The sequence below is a fragment of the Mytilus trossulus genome, chromosome 6, assembly GCF_036588685.1.
Source record: "Mytilus trossulus isolate FHL-02 chromosome 6, PNRI_Mtr1.1.1.hap1, whole genome shotgun sequence".
NCBI classification, from domain to species: Eukaryota; Metazoa; Mollusca; class Bivalvia; order Mytilida; family Mytilidae; genus Mytilus; species Mytilus trossulus.
The window spans coordinates 9,752,932-9,777,504 of record NC_086378.1 but is presented as its reverse complement, the minus strand read 5'-3'; the positions used below and the strand labels follow the sequence as shown (position 1 = coordinate 9,777,504).

The window sequence follows — 24,573 nt, the reverse complement described above, 5'->3', positions numbered from 1 at the left end:
TATTGGCCCCTGCTTCCACGTGAAAAAAAATGTAGAGTAGGTTGGAAGGTGAAATATATGGTATAGATAGATACTGGGTATCTAATAGGGTATATCAATCATTGATTCTTTAAAAACCTTATGTATGTTTTAGAACCAATCATATCATGGATGTTTTATTATTTCAATATAGTATGTAAATTGACTAATGTTTTGAAATACTTTGCATGCCTTTTCAATTCAAAACCATAACATAGTGTGATACAGAAACTAAGGAAGACATACATTGCTGTTTAAAAGGCAGATGTAGGTATAATTAATTAAATATACAACACTTATATTTGATATAAAATATGTTTAGATTTTTTCAATGGAACACATTTTCTATTTAGAATTTATGAAATATAATAGCTTCCTTTTTAAAAGATTTAAATGGCAGCTACAATGGTATCTAGCTGTAAGTTTTTTGATCAATTAAAGGTAGTGTTTGATAGCAATGAGTATTGATTTGTCTGTTGTAACCATTCCTGCCAATTACAAACATATATTCTATGTGCTGTCTATCTCGTCTGTGTAAGAGTGTTAGGACTATTGTTCATCAAGGTTTCCATATCTGTAGAGGACAAATGAACAGTTACATGTTATGGTAAGTTTTTTTTCATAAAATTTGATTAAATTTCCAAGTCTATTATCATGATAATGAGAACATATGTTTTGAATTTGACATTCTTCAAATCTGACAGAGGTTAAAGATCTGATGCAATACTTAAAGGTTAGGGTTGAATATAGAATTTACGTTGTGTTAGATTAATTCATTAGTACTCTAATATCTGCCATTAATTTGAAAAAAATGAGAAAACAAGGTAGGTGTATTGTTTGTTAGTTAATTAGTACTTGTAAGCAGTAAGGAGGCAGGTGAGATATGTTAATGGTGCCACACCCCTTTTAATACTTACATAATTAATACACAACCTTGTATAAATCAATTAAAAGAAATATGGGTACCGGTAAATGGTAATTTTCCAACTACCCCAATACACTGATTCATCAAAAATAATTTTAAAAAGTATGGAATTTAATCTTCATCTTTAAAAGTAAGTATCAAATGCCCCAGATTCTTGTCAAGTTGGGCATGAATTCAGTGGAGATTTTAAATCGTGAAAACTATTCTAGTTGAAAAAAGCATAAAAAACATTTAAAAAGAAATCCTTTTGAAATTTATGATGTAGGATGGCCATATTAATCTGCGTCATTTGGACACTGGGGGATAGCTTTTTCAATGGCAATCATGCCATATTACAGTAGTCATGCGATAGGTTTATTATTTACCAGATCATTTGAAAGAGCTATTAATTAATAAGACCCTTAAGAAAAAACATCAAACATCACAGCTTAAAAAGGCATTTTAAGTTCATGTATGAAAATACTGGACTTGGATATAGATGATAAAAGTTATTATCGCTATTTTGTGCATTTTTCCTTCGAACTTTTTTTGTGATAATTTTTTGTTTCATGCTACTCGCTTGAGATGGAAAATTATTGATAGACACTAAGCCGGCACATGGCGTTGCTAAAGAAATTGACATGAAATTGACAAAGTCGTCATAAGTAAAATAGCGATATACAGATTATCATTGGTCATCTTAACTCGATTGCCTTTCTCTCTTTCGCTGTCCCGGCTCAAGGGAGAAACACAATCTGGTTGAGATGATCAACGATAATCTATAAATCTTCCCATAATTTCATCAGAATTTTGGTGATAAAATTTTCAGTTCAAGTTTAATAAAGGAAAATTAAATAGTGATTTATCATTTAATGTCAATTGGCAAATATTACATGCATATCAAGACTAGATACACATATGAACTCTTTTACTAGACTGATAGTGATAAGTGGGGACAATTTTTTTACTAGTTTTCACGGTAACAGTTATTACACTAGTTCACAATGTAACAGTTAATATATTAGTTCACCAAGGTAGCAGTTAACATACTAGTTCACAAAGTAACTAATAGATTGACATGTCACTCTGAGAGAATATGTTATTCTGACTCAGAGCAAAACCCTGTCTGTGCTCTTACACCCATTTGATATAATGCGTGTTTAGTGGAAAAGAATTCAGTATTTTCAAATCACACCTTGTGGTGGGTCAACAGTAAATATCCAACACTGATGGGAGCACACTACTATGAAACTACTAAGTAGGTTTAAATATATAAGCAGTTCCAACAAAATACTCTGGCGGATCCAGAATTTTTCACAAGTGGGGGCCTCTTCAGGTCATGCTTTAGTGATATCCTGTATAATCAATCATTTTTTTTCCAAATAAGGGGGGGGGGGGCTTTTCCCCCTGCACCCCCTTTAAATCCACACCTGAAATATATGAGATATCTTGTTTATGCATTATGGTATGTTCTCCACAAAGTTTTATACACAGTTATGACTAATGATGAAATTATGTAAGCAGAATCAAAATATTTTATTGATTGATGTAACATATGCTTGTATAAATTGTAAACACTGAATTTACAGAAACAATGGACAAATCAAGGAATTTCATAGAGTGGGCAGTTATAGTGTTTGTTTTTTTCAAAACTACCTCTAACCTTTTTTATTAGGAAAATATGCGTCATTTGTATCAATTTGGGAAATTTATAATAAACCATGAATTTGACTGGAAATTCAATTTGCAGATCCCCTTTCAAGAGGTAAACCCCTACTTTGAAATAAGATTCCTTATTGTCAGTTATGATACATAGATAGACCCTAAAATCTGCACATATAGTCATTTTTAGGCTTGAAAAATGTTTAAATGAGTGTTTTTCAGTTTGTATTCATGCACAATTGCTACTGAGACTGCATTGTTTGGGAAAAAAGTTATCTTTTTGGGAATAATTTTTAGCCAATTGTTTTTCAAATTGGGATTCTTCTCCAGGGGGTAAAGCCTGTATTATCCAGTAATTTAAGGCAAACAATATCACTGGTGGGTGTAATTCAAGAGAATTGGATTAATTTTTTTGCTGTGATTTTCAGCTAAAAAAGGATATATTTTCTAAGCTAAAAGGGAGTTACACCCTCAATGCCCCGAATAAATTCACCACTTTTAACATCAAATATATCAAAACATTGTACAAAAAATGGACACTCCCCACCAGATACCAAATGACATAGAAGTTTAATACTACACTAAGGTTACCGGTAATGTATGGCCTTCAACAATTAGCTAAACCCATATCACAAAGTCAGCTGTAAATCTATAATTATGTGTACAACCATACAAAGAATTACATGATTGATTGATTGCTGGTGTTTACAACCACTTTCAACACATGAAGTTACATCATGGCAGTCATTTTGTTATGGTGAAGCTGAAGTACCTTGAGCAGAACCATGCACATCCACTGGAATAATGGTAATCCTAGTCAATAAAGATCAGAGTCAAACGCACCTTGCATTGAGCATGGTTCACACCCACAACCATTGGCTAGTAAACATTTTAGATTGAAACTTGAAACCATTTCAGAGTTCTTATATAATGATAATGTGATATGGTATATCTTGTTGAGTGATTTCATACAAGTGATATTTACATAAAAGGATATCAATAATATATATGATACAAGCACTTCAAATGTATTGGTTAAAAAATTAAGAACAATGTTTCATGACCAAATTAGGATGTATCTTCAGAATTGTGGCCAATTTCTACCTTAAAAAAGACTCGAAATAATGTTTGATCTAGGGTAAATGGATGTAAGCATCAAACAAAGTACAGATAAATATCTTGAAGGTTGATTGAATTGCATCAAATTTTTAGATTGACTAAAACAAGTTCACAAAATATCGATTGATAACATAGGTACTGAAAAGATGGACCAACTTGGGATGGATGTGGACACTTTTTCCTGTCACTTGAAATCTAGGTTAGGTTGCTGTGTAGGGTAAAAACCTAATCACCATATGACATATAGTTTTCTCTTTTCAAAGACTTGTTTTAGTTCAGGTGTTGATGTTCAGAAAAGGGGTCAAACTTGAGAAGTAGTGGACACTTTTTCCTGTTACTTGAAATCTAAGTTTGGTGGCTAGGTAGGGAAATAATCTTATTACCATATGGCTTCTAGTTTTCTCTTCCAAAGATTTGTTTTAGATCAGGTGTTGAAGCTTGTCTGAAAAATCAATGTCTTAGATATACACAGTCAGTCTGGTAACAAAAGTTTACCCCTGAGATCTGCCTACGTGCAGGAAATCTGATCAACAGTATGTAGCTAATCATCTAACCACAAACAAAAGTGAGGATTATATACTTTTATTGCTTTTAAATGACAGCAGGTAGGACATACTTCTATAGGACGATTCTGTGCCTACGTGATGATAGACCAATAGAGTTAAGGGGGAAATTTGTTTGGACATTAAAAAATATAAATCTGTGATACTATAAACTATTAAAATACACTCTTTAGGTAGGATCATTCCTTATACACTCATTGAATGACTGCAATAGGGCTGACTATTTCAATGATTCTTTCCAAGGTGACCTTTAAATACTTGATAAAGTTATTGATTAAGTTAAAAAAAATGCATGTTTCGTCATCAGATTAGATTAAGTTGTAAAACATTTATTTGTTGATGAGTTTGACAGACTTTTGATGGGTTGAGAATCACATTGAAAGTAAAAATACTGATTTAAATAACTGATTTCTGTTATTTTTCTTTGTAAGTCTTTTCTCTCAAAAATTTATTGACTCAGTGAGTGCTGTTAGAAAATTACACTTTTGAAAAGTAGTGGATGCTTAAAGAATTTTTTAATGAATTTTAGCAAATTTTATTTCAAAGCAAAATCATCCCCTGAAGATGAAATCTTATGTTATGTGAAACATTATAAAACATTTAATTGTTAAAAGTAAAATCGAATCAATAATGGAAAGTAGAATTCTTAGAAAACAAATATGGTAAAAACAACAATCCACTTTATTGGATGACGCAAGTATATTGGCTCAATTACTCCTTTATATAGCAATGATTTATTGTTTTTGATATCATGCCTTATGAAAAGTAGCAATTTAGTTGATTGGCAATATGAAAATGAAAGTTTTACTTGTAAAGAGATTTTCAAGATTAGCCAGCATTACTATTATTAGTTCGGTAATTTATAAGTTCAAATGGGTGAAGAACGCGTTATTTACACAAGGGTTACAATCCTGCAATTCCTCTTCATAAGGGACACTGTTACCCATCCATTAGCCAAGATAGGAGTTCCTAAGGCATAGTCAAAGTTAAAAAAATTTACATTGTGAATTTAATCTAGAACGAACTTTGTAAATAGTTAGCATTTAACAATAGACCAACTAGATTTAACTTTTGGGATCTAATTTCTAAAAAATATTAATCGTAACTCATTGAAAAAGATAAATTGCATATGGGTGTTTAACTGGAATGTATCATCATTTTATACACATAAAAATTGAAGTTATTATGCAGAAGATTTCAAATTTTTCAATATTCAAAACTTATTTTAATGTCATATTTAATCAGCTTTTGTCATTTTATTCACACTAAGGGGTACTTAAACTAGACACCATATAAGCCAATAATTAGGCCATAAAGTAATGCTCTGTTCATTCTTTATTAGTAAAGTCTTGGCACTTTGTCATGAGCTGTCCTGTATTGTTAAAATGACATTGACATATATTCTTTACTTTGGAGCTGGGTCAGTTAAAATGTTTAAAAGGACATTTTTTTGCAGTTGACAAAATCATATGTCCTTAATCAAGTATATTGCTTGATATAATTCAGAGCAAGTTTTCAGTTTTGACACTTTACAAAATGTATGTGTACTAAAACAAGTTTATTGCCTCATATAATCCAAAGGAAGTCTACAGTTTTGACACCTTAAAAAATCATGTGTACTAAAGTCAGTTGATTGCTTAATCTGAGTTAAGGTGAAAAGTGATCTTCATATTAACCTATGCAAGTCTACACTAAGAGGAGGGGGGTCTTTTGGTTGGAATTCCCTCACCATTTTAGAAATGGCTTGATCTAACCCTGCTTCATTATCTTAAACAAGTCTACATTTGTGACATCTGACAAAACTGTGTGTACTATAGCAAGATTATCCTTCATTTGATCTAGATTAAGTCTACCATTATGACACCTTGTACAAATGATGTAACATATTAGTCTAATAAAAGATGAATAGAATAAGATGGTTTTTTTTCTTATCTTGTACTGTAACATTGTTATTCCCTTGACTCAGATAATCTGTTATTCTATAAAATGCACTTTTAGCAAATCCACTGGCATCTGTTGATGTAAACTTTTACAAAAATGTTCTCTGAAACCTGCAAGTGAACTTTTTTTAACCAAATATTGAATGTTAATTGAACAGTTGATATTTGAGAAGGAAAATATAAAACAACAGCCAAACCTGTTTATGCTACCTCTAAATGATTAGATGATTGATTGTTGGTTGCTTAGCGTCCATTGGTAAATATTTCATGCATGTTCAGGACAAACCTCTATATGATAAACTTGCCTTCATGGTCATACTCTTGTCCCGCTGTTATATACCTGTGTCCTCTGAACCTCAATTCAAATGTCACTTTTCTTATAAAGACAAATATTCATAAATTTGTTCTCCTGCTAACTTTGAAGATAAATAAATCAAGTTTAATAGTTCAAATTGTTTTGCTTAGTACAATCTCAACATGCTGCCCTCCTTAAATCAATCGCCATCCTTATATCAATCGGACTGGTAAACAAAACCAAATGTCTAAAGTTTCTAAAGCAAATACATTTATAAAAGTGCCATTATCATTAAGTAATATGAGGTCTATAAACAGTTTGCTTCAGTGACCAATTAAAGAAAGATTTATTGGTAAAAATAAGGTTTCAATATGTCTCTTCATTAATTATGAGTAGTCATACTGTGTTTGTAGTGTCCAACTATTCAGCAGTGTGTATATGTCCAACATAGAAAATTGATTTTACGAGTTTTACCATAGCAAAATACAGAGTTGATTAAGTGGAAGTTTGAATAATCCTACACTTAACATTGGATTAAGATTAAATTTGTCAGTATTCACTTCAATTGTCTCATATATTGTGATATACTTATTAATTTTTCAATAAAACTGATACTGGGTACCCTGTAGAAAATCATGAACTTAGTTTTAAAAAAAAAATACATAAAGAAAAGTTTTCCTTTGTCTATTTCAGGTTATAACTGAAATTTTTTTTTGTCAATCCATGTCTATACTATGATTGCAAAGTTTCAATGGTGTGATTCAATTAAATAAATGAGGCTTGTGATCCCATTTTTTCCCTTGCACAGTCAGCCATTAAACCCAGTTTGATTAGTAAACTTGTACTAAATGGCATGAAAAAGATTTTTTTTTAGCTAAATCAAAAAAATGTTGTCAATTTGTCTATACCTAGTGATAATATTTATCATTTTAGACGTGGGGCTATATTGCTTTCACCTTGTCCTTTCCTACCGTGGTCTAACAAATATTTTTGTCTCACTTTTGTAAGTTACTTTTCTATTATAAGAATTCATATTTGGTCAGTATCTTACTTTTAAGTTTAATGTGTGAGAACTACTGAGTACCGTATACAAATCTGTCAGACACAGATGTCATGTTTGCCAATACTATGAATTTTTCAGTATGTTGAATTAACTTAATATTTTCATCACACATTTATCCAGTAATACTGAACCAAAAGACTTCACATTTAGACAGTGCTGGACAGTGATCCGTCTTAATGTGTGAGACTTTTCTGATCTGTCAGAAATCTGCTGGCTAGTTTCATGTGAAATTGTTCAGTGTATTTTCACGGAAGAACATGGATAGAAACTCATAAACAGTGCCACCTTCTCTAAAGAATCTTAATGGTTCTATTGGTTGTTTAAATGCCATGTAGTATGGACAGGGGGAAATAATGTTTTTGTGTCCACCATTTGATAGTAATAGTCGTGTTATAGCTGACATTTACATTGGTTTCACTTGTTTATTGACATGTACAGTTCATATAAATGGCTCTATATTTGGATTTCTTTTGTAATCTTGTTACCATATATAAACTTTGTACATCAATAACAACACGTTAATGATACTACTGGCTGCTGGAAGTATTAGTAACCAAAAATAGATGTAAAACCAGCTGTGTTCATTTATTTTATTTGACATAGAAGTAATTATTAATTGTGTGTATGAAGTATAAATTGATTGAGAAAGGTCAACATAGATGGACAAAATTTTGTTCTTGAGCTTGAATTTTATTCATTTCAGACAAACTTCACATGTATTCAATCTTTCATTCAACATTCTTTTTTAGAATTGAAAGATTGTTTTAGTTTTATTGTGATGATTAACACTACAAACTGTATTGAAAACCCCCTTCCCCCCTTTTTAATCATAACATTTGTATGGTTGAATGACCTAAACCTGTTTTTTAAGCTGGTAAAGGATATCACTTATATATAAACCAACAAACACAAGGTTGCTCAGTGTCTTAGTTTTCCTAGAAGTTTTGGGAATGGAAGATATGACTGTTTAGTCCTCAAATTAATAAGATATTGTTTATGAATTAAAATGATCTGAAAAGTTCAGATTAGGACACACTATTCTTGGAAGTAAAGCCAGCTCACTTTGTTGTAATCAGTCCATGTTAACACTTTTATTGCCAACAACATAGAATGAGTCTTTTTCATTGTTGAAGTCTGTACACACAACTGTTGCCATTGATTTCTTACATTTACTTCATTTGAACTCTGGTGTATAGTTGTTTCATTGGCAATCATACCACATCTCCTTATTTTTATACATTTTCATTTTTATATTAAAGCATCAAATTCAACTTATGATGACTTTTAAGAATTTGACCTTTCTATATGATGATAAGTTGTCAATTTATGCATAATTTTGGTTCAAACTACAGTAATTGGTTTGGCATAAGCCTCCAAGAAAATGTCAGACTTTCAATTAATATGGTTTGATGCTGCATTTATAGTTAGAAACAGAAGTGAAAACTAACAAAACGCTACAGGAAGTTATATAACAAAAACAAATGTTATTTTCATTGATGTAAGCACTGTATCATTGACGTCACTTGACAATAGCTGTCATACAGTAGTTATATTATGTTGTGGTTAGAGAGGGTTATAATCATAATATACTTTCTTATTGTAGAGTGAATATAACAGAGTTAGAACATCATGAAAGATCCACTCGGTATAGGCTATATGAAAGGTTAGTACACTTTGATTATTACTTTTCTTTGCAGAAAAATCTCTTCAATATGCGGTAATTGATATTTGAAACGATGAAAATAACTTTTTTTTCATTTTTTATGCATTGCATTAGTTTGCTATTACTGAAAACTAAGAGTTCAACACAAACAATGTGTAGATTTGTAACTGTTCTGCAATCTATTTTCGGGTGCTGAGTGTATTTTTTTTTTCTGAGGACATCTATGAGTCTACTGACAACCTGTATATATATATCTCGAAATTTTCCAGAATAAAAGTATTGTGTTAGATGAGTCAATTTGGTAAAAAACTTACTGTAACGTCAGAAATACATGTACACCATTTGTGATATAATTTGTGATAATTCATATGATACGTGATCGATACAAGCATTTTGAATAACCATATGTCATTACTAACCAAGTTCTATGAAATTACTTGATAATTTTATAATAGTTTTATCAGAACACTTATTTACATCCTATACCATTCTTGTATAAATATAAACTTGACTTCCTTGTTTTAATCTTTGTGGCCATGGTTGTCTATTTATATTGATACTAGTCATGTAACACATTATAGCATTATAAAGATTCCAAGTCTTCTGCCCTGAAAGACACCATGACCTTGGGTGTTGTCAATTTTATGTTATTGTGTTCATTTTCACATACAATCACTAGTTTTTCAGTTAAAAAGGAATTACTTTCTTCCAGGACCATTTTCCCATGAGTTACCTCCTTCCAGGGCCATATTCCCATGAAATACTTTCATCCAGGGCCATTTTCCCATGAATTATTTGCCACTAGGGGTAACTTTTTCCAAAATAATTTCCTACCATGGCCATTTTTTCTTTGAATTATTTCCCACCAAGGCCATTTTCCACTGCATTATATACCACAAAGGGTAATTTTCTCCTGAATTATTTCCCTCCAAGTTCATTTTCTATGGTCGGGTTGTTGTCGCTTTGACACATCCCCCATTTCCTTTCTCAATTTTATCTCCTGATTTATTTCACACCAGGCCATACTCTAAAGAGTATTCCAATTTTTTCTCTCATCTGAAGAAATAATTTTACTACATGTAGTATAAAAGGTTTTAATAATTGCAAAAAATATTGTGATGACTTGCTGTAGGTCAGTTGCTAGACGTTCTGTATGAGAAGGATTTAGAATTTTATATGCAACATATCTTTTTTAAAGTAGCCATCATGATTACGTAAGATCATGCATTGCGAGTTGATTGAGGAGGAATAAATTGATTGGATTACGTTTCTTTATTAGTTTTAGCCAGGAATTTATCCAGATTACTTGGTGTAAACTTATTCAGGCACTTGAAACATTTCTACATCAGTAAACAAATAGTCATTATCTCTAGTTAAATAAAACTTTGAATAAAGCAATAATCTCAAAAGAGAAATCCATAATTGAAGTAAATTAGGAATTAATGGCTGCAGTCAGTAATTAGATTATAGGGTCAATTACCTTCTGCCCATGCTCTGTAACCTCAGACTGTCCTTGCATGAAGAAATGCACGTAGGTATGTCAATCAGGTACAAATGACAATCATGTCAAACGTAACATGCTGAACATTTATCAAAGCTTAGCAAGATTTATATATATCAAACCATGTATTACTTACCTGTAAAGGAGATAAAAAGTACAAGAAAGTTAAAGTAAATAGGAAATATCAAAAGTTCACAAGACCTATTAGAAAGACACTAGACAGGTAATACTAAATTAAACTTCACTATAGCTTTGAGAAAATCAATTCGGACTGCATTTATTTGGGATAAAACATTTATTATTTTAGAAATACCCATAAAATTCAGATTTATATCAATAATAATATATTTATCTATACAATCACTTTTAAAAAATAAATTTGGTCTGCAATAATTTTCAATAAAACATTTCATCTATTAGATCAATTATTCAGTGATTTCCTAGAATTTTGTTATCCCAGAATCAAGTTTTCAGCAAAAATCAAGCTGGTAATTGTTAGCATATCCCATAATCTGAATAATTTGTATTATGATAATTTTACGTTTTTCAATTAATGCTTATGAACTTTTTTTATAAAAGTTAACTCAATGGAGAAAAAAACTAAAAGTTCTATTATTTGTGCTTTGTCTGTTAATTATATAGTATAAAGAGTAAATTCCTGGATTTGATATTTAATTTAGACAGGTTGGTCAAATAACTTGTCTTAAATTGATTCATTCTATAAAAATATAATTGATTCTGTGTATAGATATTTCAAGCTGTTGCTAGATTTAGTCTAGTTGTCAACAGGAAAAACACAATACAATGGCTTTATGCATTGTTTTAGTTTAAGCAGGAGAAAAGACATGTACTTTTAAGATTATGATGTTTTGAAGTGAGAACAGGAAATTAATGGTTAATTTATCACTGTTTACAGTGTCCTGCATGATCAAATTTTATTTTGAGGTTTACATGTATGCACTGAGATAATCAGGGACCATTAAATCATTAAAGTACACTCCTGTATTTGTTATTGTCAAATGTCCTGTTAGTATAAGTGTGTGGTTACATCAAATTTCCCCCATCCCTTGTGTTATTGTACAAGGTCATAGGTCCTATTTCATCAGTTTTTTTCTGGATCCCTATGGTTATTGTTGAAATCACCTACGATTAAAGAGTCAAGAAATTGTTATCGTATATCATCAATGATATTATATCTCATGTAATCCGTTGTTTGTATTACTATATGCTACAACTGTAATATAAAAGGTCAAAAAGGGATATTGTTTAATAAGAAGATTTCTGTGTTAAAGGTAGGATAGCTTAACATTATAGTTTCATGGGACAAGAATTTGACAGTACTGTAGATGTGTTCTTTTCATTGCTAAAGCTGATTTTTTTTTATCAAGAAGCATGCTAAGGAAGTAAAACATGTATTCTTTTCTTTGAGTTGAATAACTAATACCATTGCAACAGTTTTTCTTTTTTGAAATGCTGCTAGAGTAATGTGAGAATTGGATCTTTTCATGAAATCTTTGTCTTTTGTAAATATCCAGGTTTTCATATTGGAAGCAATGTAAACATTATTCATCAGTCATTGAGGAGTTGCTTTCAATAAAAAAATTAGAGTTGACTTATGAGTTGGGAATGAAGTTTTTTAGATTGGGCTATATATTTATCTGAAATTGATTTTTATTTATATATTGACAGAGTACAACAATTTCCCCATTTCAAAAGATCTCTGCCATATGCCATGTCTTGTATTGAACTGGTGACTTATACTTGGAACTCCTCCAGAATCTACCCTATTTTTTATGATAAGGCTGTTTGCAATTATGTCTTGTAATCTAAAAATATACAATGGTGCTTAAATGATATAAGCATTAATTTAATTATTAAAACATGAGGTATGACAGAAAATGTTAATTTCGTTTGGTTTAAATATAAAAGTTTCATATATATTTTCCCTACAATATATTACTTTCAATTGGGTCTTGACAACTCTTCTCTAATCATGAATTTATTTTTAAAACAAATCTAAAGTATACACCAATGAGACTATTAAACCAACAACAGAAATAACCAAAAAACAAATTATTGAGCAAGTTACAGTCTTCAGCAATAAATAGGTGTCTATGATAAATCTCAAGCTCTAAATTGTCTAGAATCTTTAAGTTGTTTAGAAATTTGGCAGAGACAATAAAAGATATGGCATACAAAAACTACAGATAAAGTTTCTGACTAGATACTAGCAGAGGAACAGGATTATGTGCATTGGTTTATAGATTTTGTTTTATTATTAAAATGCACAAAGAGATCATGGGTAACTATGGTCAAATCTTCTTACTGAAAAGCTTAAGGTAGCACTACAGTCAGAATTTTCTGACTCCAATCAACAGTATTTCAAGATCAATTTCTCCAAAACTACTCAATGGATTTTTAAAATCTTTAACTCATTTTAAAGCTGAAATATAACTCTTTCTTAATTTATATATAAATTTATTTTTGGTTTGATTAGTCTCAAAATATAGCTCATTAATGGCCAAAAAAGTGGTCTTCCAACTTGAATGAAAATGGCACATTCATGTCAAATGGTAGTTAAAATTTGTTTTCATCCCTGTAATCAGCCATAGATTATCTCCAAAACCGTGTCTCAGATTTTTGATATATGCCTCTAGTAAGAAGATATATTGATTTAACTGCTGGGTGCCAAACCTCAGTTCACCTTTCATCTTTGGAAACACATAAATTCAATTAGAAACAAATTATCCTAAAACTGGGACACGGTATTGTAGAAAATACACACTTCAATCATATATATCAAAGTCAAGCCAAAGGGGGTACCCATAAAGTTTCTATTGTCCTTTTTTCCTTACAAGTTGCATGAAAAATTGTTCTGAGAAATGACCTAAAACTGAATTTCCCCCTTAGAACCTCTATAGAGTCAATATAAATACAGACGTTCCACTGGGAACACCCCAGGAGTGTTCTGATACCATTACTATATCAATAGAACCACACACTTTGTGTCTTTGATGCTCTAATGCTGAAAATTTTGCATTATATGTGAACTGTCCAACACTAACTTGGCATTTGGCGGGAGTTTGACGTCACAGATCTGACCAACATCTGTGAGGAAGTAATTTAATATAGGCAAAGCTCCGCCTCTTTCCAGACAGTCTCAGATAAGAGAAAAACATGATTGACCAGCTGCATTAATCAATGTTTAACATCATTATTCTCTAGATATAAAGAATAATTTTCATTTGAATTTTAAAAAAGAAATAAAGTAAAACTATTTCTGAAATTAGCTTATACATGAAAAGTGTGCATAAAAAAACATGTTGATAAAAAGATCAACCCACTCTTTTCTTGAAAATACATTTAATTTAATTGGACTGAAAAAATACACATTAACTGAAAATTAGTTAAAATTCATAAAATTGTATTTAATAAATGAAGAAGACCAAAGAGAACAAATTTATACAGGCAGTCAGAGGCTTTCAAAACTACTTCCCCACTCTTTTCCATAGTACTTTTTTTCCTTTTTGGTAGATTTTTTCCCTTTAGTTTTTTGTTTTTGTTTTTCTTTGTTCACTACCATGTTATATAAATAATTTTTGAGATAAGACTACATTATTTATCTTGTGGTCAGGGATTAACAGCTGGACACTGGTATCAACAGATGATTGACATAATAGTCCCTCCCAAATGCCTATATATTTAGATTAATTACCATGTGCTTTTATTTACATAAATTCATTATCAATTTACTCCCTGTTGTGATATGATAATGACTTTGGGATTTTTACAAACTGTGCAGAATAAAACTTACTTCAGAATTATGTGATAAAAAAAATATGACTAAAAAATCATTGTTAGACTGTAGTGCTACCTTAAGTAAAAGAAAATATACGACTTGATGTTCATGCCTTCGGTGTTTCTATATGATTTGCTTTGGGTTTTTTTACACAAAAATGAGTTCCTATAGAGATGTGTAAATGTTATTGTTTTCCAAAACTGAGTTCCTATAGAAAGAAAAATGGAAGGAATGTTTTACCAATGTTATTGTAGTTTTACAATCCCCAGATTATAATTTACAGATAATATTTAAAATTGAATACCATAAGTTTTAATTGATTAATCCTAATATAATTTGATATACAATATAACATATATAGAATATTGACTTACTAATGGTCAATATTTATTCAATGTTGCTATTTTTAATGGTTAAATTTTAGTCCTACATAACAGTTTGAATTAATTACTGGACAGTGGTCAAGGTTGTTTTATCAAAATACTAGAACACTAGCAATGTTACCTGGCAAATTCAGTTGTTTTGATAGTTCTGTAAATTGACACTGCTAGAGTAGTGTCAATGCACACAATGTCTTTACAACAGTATCCATTGTTATGCTCTGCCTTAGGGTTAAGTTAAGTAATTTCAGGTATTCCAAGCAACACCTGCAGTAGCCATCATGTTTAACTTTATACTGCTTACCCTTCCTTGGATTACCGTGAATCATGCCCTTATTTTGGTGGATTACCTGAAACCAAGCAATTGGTATGGTGAAGTAGGTGTTTCTCAATTTCCTTTTCTGTATAATGTTTTGTAGACTGTCAATGTTTGTCTTTTCTTTTAGAAAGGGGTAAGAGGGGTCTTGATCCTGATATCCTGAAATGCGAAAAAAGAATTCCCAGATCCCGAAGGGGTCAATCCCTAAATCCTGAGCTTCAAAAACACCTGATCCCAGAGTCCTGATAAAGGTCCTATCCCGCCTCTTTTATACTTTTTGTCATTTTCCTTTTGGTGATGGTAATTGGCGATACCTCCTTTGCTTCAAATTATTGTTTTTAATTGCTTCTTCAGTATCGTCATTTTAAGTCAATAAGAAAAAGAAATGGAGGTCAAACAGCATTGACCTTATCACCGGAGGACAATTTAAATCGTGTATTGTTAAGAAATTATGTTTGAGGATTATAAAGCTGATCCGATTTTATTTAATACCTAGTCACAAAACTTAACTCTCTTGTCTCAGTATACATATTGTGTTCAGGACTTTGGTGTATATGTGAGAACAACTTGGGATTTATGATGAAGCTCAAAAACGGTAAATAATTTTTTTGTATAGTAATATTAAAATAATAATTGCTAAACTATATGGAAAAGAAATAGTACAATTATGGAAGTGTTTTGTGAGATGAGGGAAATTCATATATATGCTTTAATAATTCAAATGTTGCTGTTTTATGCACATACTGATTGTGAAAGCTTGTTGTTAAGTGTCCCTTGAAACACATTCATTTATGATTTATAAATTGGTTCATATTTCTAGCCATATTATTAAAAACATTTTTTTATATAATCGATAAAGGTCAATATAAAATAAATTTTGAATGATATATTTTAATGTTATAGCTTTGTTCGTTGGATTACGGACACAAATGACAGAAATTTAGACTAAAATATAATTGATATATTCAATTCTAAGGTTATAAAACTACAAAAAACTGAACCATCTCCTTAGGGAGCATTCTAATTTATTTTTTTCCAATCTAAAACTAATAAAATCACTTGATTCCTTAAGTGATAAATCTCAATTCAAGGGGATAATTTGATATTGATCTTCTCTGCATTTTTGCACTTGTTTGTGCATATACTGTGATAAAGTCGCGGAGTAGATAATATTGTATTTATTAAGTTAGAGACAAACAATAAAACCCTGTGTTTACAGATAAATGTCAACATTGTTTTAAAGGAAGAGTTACTGAAACAATGAGAAAGGAAATAGTTTCAGTGAAATAATTATATAACTTGTGTCTGGGGTTGTCAAGAAAACTAGGATGTTGCAGTCTGTTATCGATTGTACAATCCTAGTAAGCTTAAAAAACATACACATTTTCAACAATTCCATTGCAGTGTTGTGGAAATTCTGGAATATTTTTTTATTTAGTATCTGTCCAGATTTTATTTGAGTTGTCAACTTGTCACCATGGAAACGTTTTAGTAATTAATTTTAATTTCCTGCAAGGAGATATGGTTTGATTGGCAATGAGACCATTTTCCTCCAAAAATCAAATAGAAGTAGAAATCGGAAACTATAGCTCACCATATGGCATTCAACAATGAGCAAAACCTATACTGCATAGTTTACTATAATAGGATTTACATAGAATATTCTGTCATATATGTTTTCTTCCATTCTTATGGGCCATTCATAGTTAATCTTGGAAACACAAATCAAAATCATGTTTATCAAATATTTTACAGTAATTTAAGGTGGTACCCAATACCTTGATTAATATCAATTTGGCTCTTTTAATTTTTATAAAATTTTGACAAAATGTTTACTTTGACCCTTGGACAAAAATATAGGATTTCAAAAAATTTGAACCAACCCCTTTATCAGAAAACTTTTGTTGGTTATATAGCTTAATATTTCCTTAACAAAACAATGGGATTAAAACTTTTGGCTGATTTTTACAGAGTTATCTCCCTGTAGTGATAGGTACCACCTTAAGGTTATCAAAAAAAACATTCATGATTGCCTGCAAATATAACTCAAAAGGCAGTTTATTGAAACCTTCAATCACCTTCATTAGAAAATGCTTTGTCTATCATTGAAAACCTTTTACTTACTACCCCTGCGAGATGAAATTCATGAACTGATGAACCACCATGAACTGTTCATGAATGTTCATGAACAATGCATGACTGTTCATAATGAGTTCATTAAGTTTGTTCATGAATTAAGTTCATGAATAGTTCATAAAATGCAGTTCATGAATATTTTCTGAACTTTAATGAACTGTAAGTCAGTTCATAATGTTCATAAACTGTTCATAACACATGTTCATGAACATTTTATGAACTTTTAATGAATAAATGAATTCATAAAGTTCATAAATAAATTCATAAATTTGACTGTCAATTTTTACAAGTTCTCATAAAATTTGACATCCATACATTGTATCATGACATCACAATAGACCACTTTCGAGTTCATCCGTCACCGGAAAAAACTCGTCAATTATACGCGCCTTTATCACCGTCATCTGTGCGTTTAGGGGCGTCGTCACTTCCTTACAATGTTGAGCGAGTGGTTGGAAAATTATAATTCTATATTGTACGAATTATTCGGCAAATTGAATTCTGAAAATAGACAATCAACACTGCTGTCATTAGGGAATTGTCAGTAAGTACCTACAGAGCAACCATTATTTCTAGTTTATCCTAAACAAAAAACGATCACTTAGACGCTTGATGTACGTAAATAGTGCAGGGATACAGGCGAGCCCCTCTATCTGGTAAATGACGTCATAAAGGCGTGCATAATTGACGAGTTTTTGACGGTGACGGATGAACTCGAAAGTGGTCTATTAAAGTGCTTTTAGCATGACCTCCAGGTTATTCATTTACAGATCTTGAGATCATTTTGAGACAAAATTCAGTTGAATAGCAAAAGCGTTAATACATGTATGTATATCAAAAAGCATTAAAAATATATAAACTCACTTTTGCTGTGCTGTGACTCCCCAAAAGTTTAAAGAATTGAAACCAACTTTGGGACGTACATGTACATCTATACAGAGGGACAAGGGTAAAACTTAATGCCCCCTCCGCTACTACAGGGGCAAAATTAAAAACAAATCATACAGATTTGATTAGTTCCCTTTCACAGGTAAAGCCTCATATCACTATATATATTTCTTTATTGTTACTAATGGTAGCATATTTCAAGGACAAACAAATGTCTGAGAAAAAATTGTAGTCTCATCTTGAATATGCATGAAATATTTGTCAGTGGATATCACCCATATATCAATCAAACAATAATATAAATCAAACCAAAGCAATAAAAAGGAAATGTGGATTTAAAAATCTGCCAAGTGCCCAAGTACTTAAATAAAGAATATTTGACCTTTTATGTATGGTGAGAATCTTATTACCATTACATAGATCTAGTGAATCTTAAATGGAGAAATAATTTATATAATTTGTTTAACTTGTATGCCGAGTAAATTAAATATATTAACTTTCTTAGCCATACTTTAAATCCTGTGTATTGGAATTTGAAAACGTTCTATTGTCATTATGAATGATTACTTTTATAGCTCTTTAAAGCTGAAAATTGATTTTTTATGAATATGATATTCTAATAGCTGTATGGAATGGCTATATTGATGTTATAAAGGTAAATTCAGATGTTCTTATTCCCCCACGATTACCACTAATTAGTAATAAAAGAGGAAACAGGCGCATAGTCTTAAGCTTCCTGTTACAGCAGAAGATATATATATATTAACAGAATCTGGAATTATTCCAATCTATCTCATGTACGTGTTTGGATAGGGAGGTTGTGATTTGTGATGCATGGGAAAAGCTTAGAACATGAAAGTGACATAATCTCGTAATATTTATTGTTGTGTTCAGCGTTAAATCATAATGTTATTGATCTTAAGATAAGTCTTATTGTGATAGTTTAAGCTTTGATTAATCATTTGGAATAAAAGAAAGATTAATCGATTGGAATATTTGTGATTTAATGTTTTATATATTTTGGATTCAATAGTTGTTTATTTCACATGTGGCTCTTGGATTAACACAACCACTTAGAACTCTAAAATTCACAGAAAGTGAAAAGGTGTTTTATTCTGAAATTGGTAAGTTTTGAAACAAGATGATTTTATAAGACTTGCAAATAATTCTTCGAATATTCATTCTTACAAAACAGTATTATTTAAACTTATTTTATGGAAGGTTTTAACCTTTCCCAGCAAACTTAAGCTTAGACATTTAATTAAGAAGATTAATATATTAGGAACTTAATAATATATACAAAATCTTTTGGGTTAATTGGTCTTTTTAAAAGGTATTGCATCATTTGTTTTAATATTTGTAATAGGAATTTCATCACTTTTTTGTACTGCTTTAAGCTGATGTTGGGTAGGTCATTTAGGCAGTAATCAAACACACAAAATAAGTTACATCTCATATGTATTAGATAATATTCTTATAACAGGTATGTTTATGACTATTTGATTTAATTAGAACCCTTCATGATGTTTTACAACAAAATATTTGATCCTTAATATTGCAAAAAAGATTAGAATGGCCTTGTTTCAATTAGAATGAATTCAAATAGTATTACATTTAGAAATTAGTTACTTGTTTTCCCCTCCCAAAAAATGTGAAAAAGGCTAGAACTATCAATTGGCATATTGTTGCCTAGTGAGCAATTCAGGGGCCTCAGTGGTTAAGTGGTCAAAGTATTTTGTCTACTGACACACTAGCCTATAAACACTGAGGTGGGAGTTCCAACCTGGCAAGTGCCAGGTGAAGTTAAAAAAACAGTCTTGCCATATTGTTGGAGTTGGTGGTTCTGTCTGGGCACCTACCTAATAGGCTTCCTCCACCAATAAAAACCTACAACCATGAAATAGCCAATAGTATCAAAAGAAGCAAAAGAAGTGTTTAACCTTTAAAATCAATCAATCAATGATACTTTAGGAGGGACATCACATATAAGATGACTTAAATTACTAACTTCACTTGCTGTTTTCAAATTAAATTGCAATTTTCACCCTGGAAACTCAATTTAGGGATACCATGCTTATAAAGTTGTAAACCAGATACATGTTTTGTCTACTCAAGACTCATCAGTGATGCTCAAACACACTTAGGATTTTGCTTTTATTCAATTTCACAAAATCATGAATTTCAATATTGTCTTATCTGTGATTTTCATCATCACATATGTTTAACAAACATAGCTGATGTACAATTACTAGTAGCAAATGTATGTGCATTCTTCATTCAAGAGTAAAAATATAAAATATTACAATTCAAAACGAAAAAATTAGAAACGTATGATAAATTTTTCATGTGAAAAGTTATAAGATAAGATGTTAAAATTGACCGCACACTTTTTATATTAAGTTGACAAAATCAAATTGATCAACTTATATCATTCAGAATACATATTCCTTCTTTCTGGAATAAAGAAATTTTCACATAGGCAAACCTATTACAACAGATTTATTCTTCCCCTTATCCATTCTTGCTGTATTGTTTAGGGAGAAAGAAGAAATGAAGAGATAACAAGAATGTTAAGATATGTCAAATTGCATGCAGTCTTTGGAATGCACATTTTCTCATAATATACTCATTCATACCTATTCGTGTTTGATCTTATCTTGCTGTTTTTGACTTTGAATTTTATTTTAAGTGTATAATAATATAAACTAATCTTTCAAAGCTGAATTTTGCTAGTCTTGCACAATTTTAATTGGTCCATAAAACCCAACTATTTTTCATTTGTACTTCCAACAGATAAAACACAGATAAAAGACACCTCTAACAATTTTAGCTTCAAATTTATATGTTTTTTGTTACCTTTTTGAGATTTATTGCATTCAGGTATAACTACTTTATTTCACGGGTATCAAAAACTATATCATGACGCCCACCATATTCCTACATTATGTATCTTAAATTAATAGACCATATAATCAAATGTGTATAATTCTTCTTAAAACATAATAAGAGGTTTTGTCTGCATGATATCTTGGAGCATTAGAGTTGTATCCATAATAATCAGGTACGCATATACAGAAATTATCCAATGCATTTATTTTTGCAGCATAACAAAAATTGAATTACAAAAAAAATTGATCAAGTAATGTGATTTCAGCCATTAGAATGTGAGTCTGTTTTTATTTTGATAATCATCTAGTCTCATTATTCACATGAATAAAACCCTCGCTTAAATTTTTGAATTAACAGTATAGAGTTAAAAATAGCAGTCATTATAGAAAGTGAGCAATGTTTATCGATATTTCCTTGAAGATTGTAATTTTGATGATTATATAGGCTGATAGTATTGCGTCTTACAGAGATTGATCTGTTGGAAGAATTCCGTTTGTTATTATGTTGATCTGGTAAAAGAGATTTCACAGGAATGTCTTAATGGCACTGTTAGATTGGAATATTGTCTTGTATTGCATAGAATCATTCAGTAATGTTATTGTTGGCATCTGGATAAAACTGCTTTCTTGATTTTAAAACTGCCTGAATCTAAATCCACCATTGATATTTTATTTTTAAGGCATCTTGAGTTAATACAATCTTATTTCAGGTTTAAACTGTTTTACTAGTAATTTTTGGGCCATTTATAACTTGCTTTGTGGTGTGAGCCAAGGATCCGTGTTGAAGACCGTACTTTGACCTATAATGGTCTCAGAGATAATGGTTTACATTTATAAATTTTGACTGGATGGATAGTTGTATCATTGTCACCCATACTACATCTTCTTATATCTATATATCTTATATCATGTACTGTGTTATTCAGTAACAAGGCCAGTAACATCATTTCAAAACCAAATAGACTTCTTTGCACTGGCAGTGCAAACAGGTATCAAATTGGTTTTCAGAAGTTAACATATCAATTGATGTTCATTCATCTTGTGAAATGAGCATTATTTGCTGAAAAATCGATATTTATTTTGCATAAGAATGTTGAAAAAATGAAACTTGTTACAATGGTATTAGTTTTACAGCTGTTACGAAACATAATTACATCAGAGGATTGTATGTTACCAGTTATTTCTTTGGAGAACTGAGCGTTAGGAGCTTTAATCTGTGACCAGTTTATTTAATTTTTCAGCAAATAATCAAGACATGGCAGACTATAGCAAAGACGATACCAAAAAGTTATTTGAAAGTTTTAACGGAATAAATGGGTTATCTAATGGTATTGTCGGGGACGTGAAAGATGCAATAAATAATAACAGTGTTCTAATCGACCAAGATAAAAACAAATGTGTGGCGCTGAAGAAAAGAATGGGACTTATGTCTGGAGTGGCATTAATCGTAGGAACGATGATAGGTAACATATATTGTAAATTTTACAGTGAAAAATGTCTTAAAACTGATCCCGGCGGACTTCACCAAAATAATTTTCCTGTTATTTGTTGTGCATTGAAACTTATACTGCCTTAACCAAACCCTGTCAACTCCAATACCAAACTATTTTTGACATCCTGACTCCCAATGTTTATTGTAATGAACCCTGTCAAAATTATTCAATATTAATCAAAATTAAGTATAAGCTTTCAAAAAAGCTTGTCTGACTGAAGCTTTTTACGCTTAGTTCTGGTAAAAAAAACAATGAATCATTTGAATCTGGATTAATCATGAATTCTATGAAATAATGATAAGAAATGTATGATGAAAACTATTTTTTTTTAAATTGTCCTGAAAAAGGATGTTTCAGTCTAACCGGGAATAAAGTTAATTGTGTTAATTTCTGTTTGTAGGTTCTGGAATATTTATTTCACCCAAAGGTGTATTAATGAGCACAGGATCGGTGGGTTTGAGTTTTGTGGTGTGGCTAGGATGTGGTGTCCTAGCTCTTATGGGTAGGTATATAATTTGCTGGCTTTGTTTTTTCCTCTCTTACCAAACAAAAAAGAATTCTTTTATGCTTATTGATTACTGCTTTGTAGACAAAATGCAAACTGAACCCAATACAACTATTTACACAGATTAAAGGTAGTTTTGAAGAATTATGGTGAGATTAGTCAAGAGCTTCTAATGAAGTCCTGGGTTTTAGGGGCTGTTGTTCTATAACAGGAGTTTTGTATATGATGAAAACAAGTAAATCAGTATACATGCTTAACAACACAATGTTCTATGGTAATAATCAAGAAAAATCACAAAAGAAAAACAAATAAACAGGCATGAATGCTTATTATTACAAATACTTGTAGTATAATGCTTCGCTAAAAGCCTCACATAGAATTGAATGAAAAGAATTGAAATTTTCACCGCAAAACTTATGTTTTAAAATGTTAAAATGTAGTTTTCAAGACACAATAGGAAGTCTTGAGATTGCATGGTGGTCCAAGAGCTTTTTGATACATGCTTTGGTCATGGTAATGTAAGATATCTAGTGACTCTGATAAAGAGCTATGATGACTCAGACTATTTTGTTAAGAGTTTAAATGCATTTGTTTATTCTGATATTGTTATACTGTTATAAGAATTAATAATGTGTGAGTTTGAAATGTTTAACTACACCAATGCTTTGTTTGAATCATTCAATTACAAAATAAAATTGTTTGCACATAACTTAAAAGAATCATCTATCATTACATGTATTACCATTTTCATTTCCATTAAGACAAATTAGAGACAAAACCATTTTTTATTTATATCCAAATTGAAATATAAAGATAAATACATTGTATAAGTATACTATGTTTAATTGGCAAGTGATAAGAAGAAAAAAAAGAAAAGAAAACAATTAAAAAAAAGAATAGAATGAATTGGAATGGATTTTTTTTTTTTTTAAAGCAACATTTTTTTAATAAAAATTTGAATGATTAACCTTCATCAAATATGTTTAAAAACATTTTTTATAAAGAAATGGTTTTTTATTACATTTTTCATTGATTATGATAATTCATGCTTATTCTATACATCTATTTGAAAAAGGTTACTCAAATAAGTACATGTATTTTTAATGTTTTTGCAGCTGTTGTATATGGTTTAGATCGATTATGAATTTAATACATACTTGGTATTTATGTATGTAAAATATTAAGTTTATATATCGTGGAATGTATGTGGATCAGCATATACATGTAGCTATATTATCCATTTATCTTTAATCCACTTATTATTAAAATGTTTAATAACATTTTCCTTTAATCGTCAAACAGACCATTTAATAGTGATAAAAGGGGGATTTAAATCTTAAATTCTGTATTCTGGATGTAATTTCTGTACAGGACTATCACAAAATTAACGAATTCCTAACTATCAAATGTTGAGGTTGAAGGGTTCTTAATGAATTT

General features: G+C 30.6%; 1 protein-coding gene across 6 annotated transcripts in view; it reads left to right on the top strand.

The window, feature by feature from the left end:
• The first annotated feature begins 496 nt into the window (after positions 1 to 496).
• Positions 497 to 24,573, top strand: part of LOC134720746 (b(0,+)-type amino acid transporter 1-like) — a 47,166-nt gene continuing 23,089 nt past the window's right edge. Inside the window, exons 1-4 of one of the 6 annotated variants that reach the window (XM_063583226.1) lie at positions 497 to 625; positions 9,168 to 9,227; positions 22,380 to 22,601; positions 23,032 to 23,133. In XM_063583226.1, coding sequence (XP_063439296.1) covers positions 9,194 to 9,227; positions 22,380 to 22,601; positions 23,032 to 23,133 — 358 coding nt within the window. In that variant the 5' untranslated portion in view covers positions 497 to 625; positions 9,168 to 9,193. Of the gene's footprint in view, positions 626 to 9,078; positions 9,228 to 10,819; positions 10,952 to 11,806; positions 12,021 to 15,720; positions 15,822 to 19,091; positions 19,375 to 22,379; positions 22,602 to 23,031; positions 23,134 to 24,573 lie in introns of those variants that run through there. The other 5 variants (XM_063583225.1, XM_063583230.1, XM_063583229.1 and 2 more) reach the window with 5 other exon arrangements.